This window comes from Salvia splendens, chromosome 4, assembly GCF_004379255.2.
Source record: "Salvia splendens isolate huo1 chromosome 4, SspV2, whole genome shotgun sequence".
Lineage (NCBI taxonomy): Eukaryota > Viridiplantae > Streptophyta > Magnoliopsida > Lamiales > Lamiaceae > Salvia > Salvia splendens.
The window spans coordinates 31,924,791-31,931,192 of record NC_056035.1 but is presented as its reverse complement, the minus strand read 5'-3'; the positions used below and the strand labels follow the sequence as shown (position 1 = coordinate 31,931,192).

Below are 6,402 nucleotides of genomic sequence, written 5' to 3'. Positions count from 1 at the left end.
ACAAGTTAATTCTCCTTGTACCGTGATTACAATTAGGTGATAATTTCAATACTCTTAATTAGCTTAAAAATTGTATATTTAGTTAACTAATACTACTACTAACTAAGCCCAGTATGAATAACATTGCCTTAATTTCACCATATTTAGTTAACTACAAAGCCCAGTATAAATTACATTGCCTTAATTTCACCATATTTACCGTCAATTTCTTAATAAATTGGATTATAGTAGTAGAGGATTTAAAACGCATCCTGATTGATGTAACGCATCCGTTATTTCATCTTTTGATTTCCCATTTCTCTTGCCGCTTACATTATGATCTTCGATTTTCTGCACAAAAAACCTCGAATAATCATTGTTTTTTAGCCTTGGACGCAAGAAACCTCAAATTTTTGTTTGTTTGGATCGGAATTAGTTTGAAACGATGGATGAAATCATACCAAAATCAGATGGATTTGAAGAATGGGTGAAAGAGCTCTTGCCCGATGCCACACCTGAAATTGGGTGAGCGCTGTTTGGTTGAAAAAAAAGGGTTTCCTTTTGCATGCATAATTACCTATTTTTTTCTGTATATTTCTCTAGAATTAATACATGTTGATTTCTTATCTAATCAAGAAATTGTGTCAACGATCATGATTTTACATTTGAATCGCGCTTGTGTGAGTTGCAATTACGTCTCCGTTGATGATTCTTTTTCTTTAATTCGATTTTTTTTTGCCTTTTTATTTTTTAGGGTTTTTTAACTTAAATCTGTATTTAATTCAATAGATTTGCCTCGTTTCACGATTGTTAAACACACAAAATGATTTGTATTATGTTTTTCTCTCTGTCGATCGAGTCATAACTCGTGATATATACGATGATTTGTTGAATTAAGGTCTGGTGTGGTTCTGTGTTAGTTGTTTTTTTCCAAACGAAGCTATCATTCTTTTAGTAATAGCTTCGAATAAATCTGGACTAATCTTGATGACTAAATTAGTGATCTCCTTTTCTGTCATGTAATGTGTAATGAAGGAATTCGGGTTGATAATTTATGTCGGTGAAGACACAAAAACCATTAATGGTTCTATCTGGGAGAGGGCGAGAGAGATTGAGTTTGATGATATGGTTAAACATGTTTTATAAAGGTTGACTGTGTTTTAATTTCGTTTTCGTTTTGCCATTACCAGCAGCATGTGGCAGCAACAGGAGCACACATCAGGTAACATCGAAAATACATGAAAAATTCATTATCATTTATTGCTTTGTTGTTTGTCATATCATCTTTCTTGCTTGAAGGGATTGGTAATTTTTTGATAGCTCATGACACCAAGTCACCGATATATTTAGTTCACTTTTCTTTCCAAGCTTCAATTCAAAACCACTAATTGATTTCCGCTGCATCAGTCAAAGCTGAGAGACCAAGTACTTCTCAATTATCTGTGGATTCTCAAGCTTGTCCGAGAATTCTGAATCAACAACCTCAGCTAATGCAGGTCTCTTTTTCGTACAATGTAGCTCTCTATTTTGTTCAAGAGTATGTATTTACAGCTGTTCTACTTCAGCATTCATCAGCTGGATTCAATTCAACTCACCTGATGGAAAAAAGCGAGCAGGAGCCATTGCACAAGTTCTTGGAACCAAAAAGTGGCATGGTTCTTGAACGTGCACATTCCAGATTGCAGATGCCTTCTCTTTACATGCCTCAGAATCTAACAATGGCAATGCCAGATCAACTTAAGCCGCAAAATCAGACACCTCTTGGTGCTTTGCACGGTATGTCTGAATCTTGTTGTAAGGACATGGTTCATTGTGTATATAATATAGGTCGTGATTCATGAAAGAAAGCGACAATGGAGATGCTTTCTTTAGTCTCTACTTATGCTTTCTGAGCTGTTGCACTTTCATTAACTTTCCTGTTTTTGGGGTGTTTTCTTTCAGTTCAATATACTTCTCTAGCGTTCTTCCAAAAAAAATACTGTACTCCGTAATAGAAAAGGCCCTAGCATGGTTTGTTTCATTGATTTAAGGTACAAGGTGCATTTCTGTATCGTTTGAATGTTTCTGTCTAATGAGAAGAAGTTGTCTCCTTATTCAGCATCGGAATCAACTTCTCAAGTCGACATGGAATGGGTTAATTCTGCATATCAGAAGGTAATTTCATCACATGACATATAAACTTACTTCGACTTTGTTGAATTCTATGTCATCAGTAACTGCTTTGAAATCTTCCACAGATTATGCAGCTTAAGGACATGTATCTATCTCAATTTCTAATGTTACACCACAAAATGCAAGAACTGAAACGTCAGGTATCCATGCTAACTTTACATTTTTTTTTCGTTCGAGAAAGTTAGTGATTTCGCCTCAAATTACTTCTTTGTTAGGCGACTGATGCTGAGATGGTAAACAAATGGGAAAAGAACAGATGTGTTATTGAAAGGAAAATCAGACTTCTCAACATTTCAAAATCAGATCTTTTGCACATGAAAAGGGAAAGAATAACTCAGATGCTGAATGAGGTAATGAGATACGTTTCTCAGCTTCAACCGAGGAATCCTTTGTACTCGAAGCAGACTCATCATGTCGAAGCATCTGGTAATCATATGGAAGCACCTCAGATTCAGCAAAGAGAAAACCAACTTCATTTCAATAGTTTACACCAGTCTCTGATAAGGCCAGGAGGGACCCCATGCTTGCCACAAAGCTCGTTGAGTTCATTAAACGCAGGCTCATCAGCAGGAGTACACAAGGTAGATGCTTCATCGAACGTGAACTCCTATCAGTATAATCTCATTAGACCTATGCAGCCATGGGCCCCACAGGGAAGCGTGGCTCCATCCGCAAGGAAAGGAGCCTCTCAAGCAGCATTCGATGCGAGGGCTCTTCGAATGCTGCTCCATCCATCGAGTGGAGTTTCTCAATACAATAATTTGGGTGCTTCACAGCATCAGCCTGTCACCTCAACAAGGAATATATTTAACTCATTGGACTACTCCGTGAGTCCTATGGCTCAGGTGCCTCTCACGATGCCTCCTCTGCAGAATAACCAACAAGATCAAGCTATGAAGAGGCAGAAAATGAAGCAGCCTCTGCAGCAGTTGATGAATGAGAAAAATAAGCCGCAGATGCTACAAAAAAGAAACGAGGATACAAAATTGAGACGTTTTGTAGGATTCAACCAAAAATGGTCTTCTGTACTACCACCAAGTTCCTCTCCATATGCAATGTCTCCCCAAAATTCACAACAATCTTCCCCACAGTTTGAGATTAAGGAATTATCTGCCAAGTTTTCCAAATCAGCAACACCATCATTATCTTCTGCCTCTCCATCTGCTCTTCCGTCTCCCTTGACTCCGATGACTCCCTTGACTCCATCTTCTGTGCCGGCAGATTGTGTGATGAGTCCATTGCTAGAAGAAAGTAGCAAATTAGCCAAGAATCCCGTTGCAGCATCTCAGCCCCCTTTGCAAGACACAAACTGTAACCAACCTGTGACGGACACTCAAAGATCAACCAAATCTTGCTTGCATAGGGAATCTCTATCTTCCGGTGCCAAGCAGCCATTAAAGGCTAAAGGAGATCCGCTGAAGCGCTTGATTGAAGTGGTGAGTTCAATCTGTCTTAAATTCGTACAGTATAGTATAAGTAGTATGTTTGATCACTATCAAATTACGTTACTAAAACTGGCGTCGCTTATACATTGAAGGTGAAGTCGGTGTCATCCAAAGCGCTGAATGCTACTGTAAGGGATATCAATGCCGTCACCACTTTAACTGATAGGGTGGCAGGAAACTTTGTCCTAGGTAAAGCTAAAAAAATAATATTCTACGACTTGGCTGATGACATAGTTAGCTGTTGTGACGAAGGTGACATGAAGTCAGGGATGAAACGCGAACTGGACGCCCTGGCTTCGGATGATTTTAGAACGGAAACAGAGCTCTATGCAATGGGTAGTGTAAAGAGACTGAAAACCGAGGTAACAAATAACCTATGCTGTATGTATAACATAACACAACCCTCTTTCACATCAATATTTTCGATGATTGTGACAGACTAACTATCAGTTACTGGAAGAGATCAAAGAGATTAACAAGAAGCTTATTGAGGTGGTGGTGGATGTGATGATTCCAGAGGGTGTTTCTAGGCTAAGATCAGATGAAGGTACACTCATTAGATGCTCGTATATACCGGTCGGATTCTCGGGGAACATGAAGATCTCGAATACCTCAAAATTTATGGTAATGGTTTAAAAATTTCTCAAACCCTTGACCCAAACTACTGGATATCACACTGGGTGTTGATTTTGTTATTCCATTTGACAGTTTCCAACCCTGCTTCTTGATTTGCTTGTTTCTGCCGATTATCCGAACTCGTCTCCTTCTGTACTGGAGAAGGATCCTTCTGGCTCCTGGTGAGATACTAATCTAATATATGTAAAGTTGGAAGTTAGGAGATAAGGTAAGATTGATAAATTGATGCCTCTTGATTTTGGTTTGCAGTGATGGTGAAGAAGGAAGATATATGTGGACGAAGGCGAAGGCGAATTTGATTTTATCCCTCAGAAATCTCCCTCAGCCCATGTCGGTTAAAGACGTGGCTGAAGCCTGGCACTTATGTGCTCGGGAAGTATTTCACGAGCTCGCGGACCATGCCGGAGGAGGTAGCTTCAGTTCGACCTACGGCAAGTGGGAAAGCTGCGCCGTTGCTGTCTAGCTATGTCGCGTTGTAAATAACTTCAGTTGTCCGCCATTAATCGTCTCAATTTGCCCTTTTTTAGCGTCTTCGAATAATTGTCTCATTTGCTCTTTTACTCATCATAATCACATTTTAAATTTGGCTCCAAAATGATGCAAATTACTTATCATAATCACATTTTAAATTTGGCTCCAAAATGATGTAGATTTTGCATATACATAAAACTGAAATCGGAAGGCTTGAATTGAAAATTGAAATCACTTAACAAGAGCAGCACTCGAAACCCTACCAATCTCAAAACTTACATAAGCATCAATGCAAGCATAGTGGACTTGATCCGCCGTGAGGCGCCGGTTATCCCATCGGCTTCTCGTGACTGATTTCGGCTTCTCCATCTCTTTCCCGAGCACAAATCGCGCCATATTCTTCAATCCGGCGTTCTTCAGCTCCTTCATTTTATACACCTCCGCCGCCAATTTCCCCAAATCAACCGTCTTCGCACCGTAGCCGATTCTGTGATCCCGCTCGAGTTTTCTGACATCGGATTTGACTCCGATTCCGGCGAAATTGTGGTCGGAGTAGGAGAGAAATTGAATGAGGTGGACGGGGAAGTAGGGCGAGTGGATGAGCTGGTAGATCAGGCAGCAGCGGCCGACGCAGAGCTGGAGTGTGGCGGCGGATCCACTGGGAGACGGCGGATCCCGTAGAGGAAGCTGACGTCGCGGATCCACTGGGAGTCGGCGGCGACGGTGGTGTAAACGACGTCGCCGGAGAAGGCGACGTTATAAGAGGCGGAGGGCTGCTCGCAGTGGCAGGGGATGGCCATCTGAATTGATTTACGCTAGGAACAATTTCGGCGCTTCGTTAGTGATAAATCTACTCCACAATTAATAGTAGAAATTATAATTTGCAAATTTGTTTGAGTGATCAAAATTTGTGTGTTTCTCTAATTAACATGGAATACATACGGGTATTGGTCACGAAATTATACACACTAGTACTATACGAAATTACAATTTTTTATCTTAAGTTTCATAATTTGATACTACTTAATTCTTTCTATTTTTGTGCAAATGTAACATTCTGGGTCCATATAACATTTTAGGAGCGGTTAGTTAATATATTTAATTGAATAGAAAAAAAATAGATGTAAGTATTAAATGGAGAGAGAAATAGAGTTGAATATTTTAATTAGAATGAGAAAAAAGTAGTTGTGTGTATTTCGGAGATATAAATGTGTCATCTTAGCTGGATCAGAGAAAGTTTAGACTATGTTTATCGGCAACCATCAACCTAACCATTCACTTTTTTTAATATTTGATTAATTTCTATCTCCCACACATCATCTTCCACATCATCAATATTCATCCAACTCAACCACACTTTTTTTATGATTTATCAATGACCACCCAACCACACCACTATATATTTACTTTTTAATATATTACTATTACATCAAATATTTATTATTGTACGATAAAATTTATAAAAAAAAATCATAAATAAAAAACAAAAAATTATAAAAAATAAACAACTAAAAAACATATTTTGGGAAGGATAGAAATTTGGAAAATCGGGAAATATATTATTCTAATAATTCTCCATAGTTAGCAACAAAGGAAACTAAAAAATATGAAATTGTAGTATCAAATAAGGATTATAGGAGGAGAAAAAATGAGATTTTTTTCATGACAAACTATAGCAAATGTGGTCTCTATTTATAAA

General features: G+C 38.6%; 1 protein-coding gene across 2 annotated transcripts; it reads left to right on the top strand.

The window, feature by feature from the left end:
- Window positions 1-321: 321 nt before the first annotated feature.
- Window positions 322-5,585, top strand: LOC121798616 (mediator of RNA polymerase II transcription subunit 15a-like). 2 transcript variants are annotated; one of them, XM_042197695.1, is made up of 11 exons: window positions 322-504; window positions 1,173-1,201; window positions 1,387-1,475; window positions 1,545-1,755; window positions 2,078-2,133; window positions 2,217-2,291; window positions 2,367-3,587; window positions 3,689-3,958; window positions 4,035-4,220; window positions 4,305-4,393; window positions 4,482-5,585. In XM_042197695.1, the coding sequence occupies exons 1-11, from the start codon at window positions 425-427 to the stop codon at window positions 4,693-4,695; spliced, it is 2,520 nt and encodes an 839-aa protein (XP_042053629.1). In that variant the 5' UTR covers window positions 322-424; the 3' UTR covers window positions 4,696-5,585. The 2 variants fall into 2 exon arrangements, with proteins under 2 accessions (XP_042053629.1, XP_042053628.1); XM_042197694.1 differs by having other exon boundaries at window positions 1,170-1,201.
- The last annotated feature ends 817 nt before the right edge of the window (window positions 5,586-6,402 follow it).

Excerpts from the sequence above, each read along its gene's own strand:
- LOC121798616 (XM_042197694.1), top strand. The coding sequence starts at position 425 with ATGGATGAAATCATACCAAAATCAGATGGATTTGAAGAATGGGTGAAA. Across the intron at positions 1,202-1,386 it reads GCAACAGGAGCACACATCAG|TCAAAGCTGAGAGACCAAGT; the intron begins GTAACATCGAAA and ends CCGCTGCATCAG. Across the intron at positions 3,588-3,688 it reads TGAAGCGCTTGATTGAAGTG|GTGAAGTCGGTGTCATCCAA; the intron begins GTGAGTTCAATC and ends TATACATTGAAG.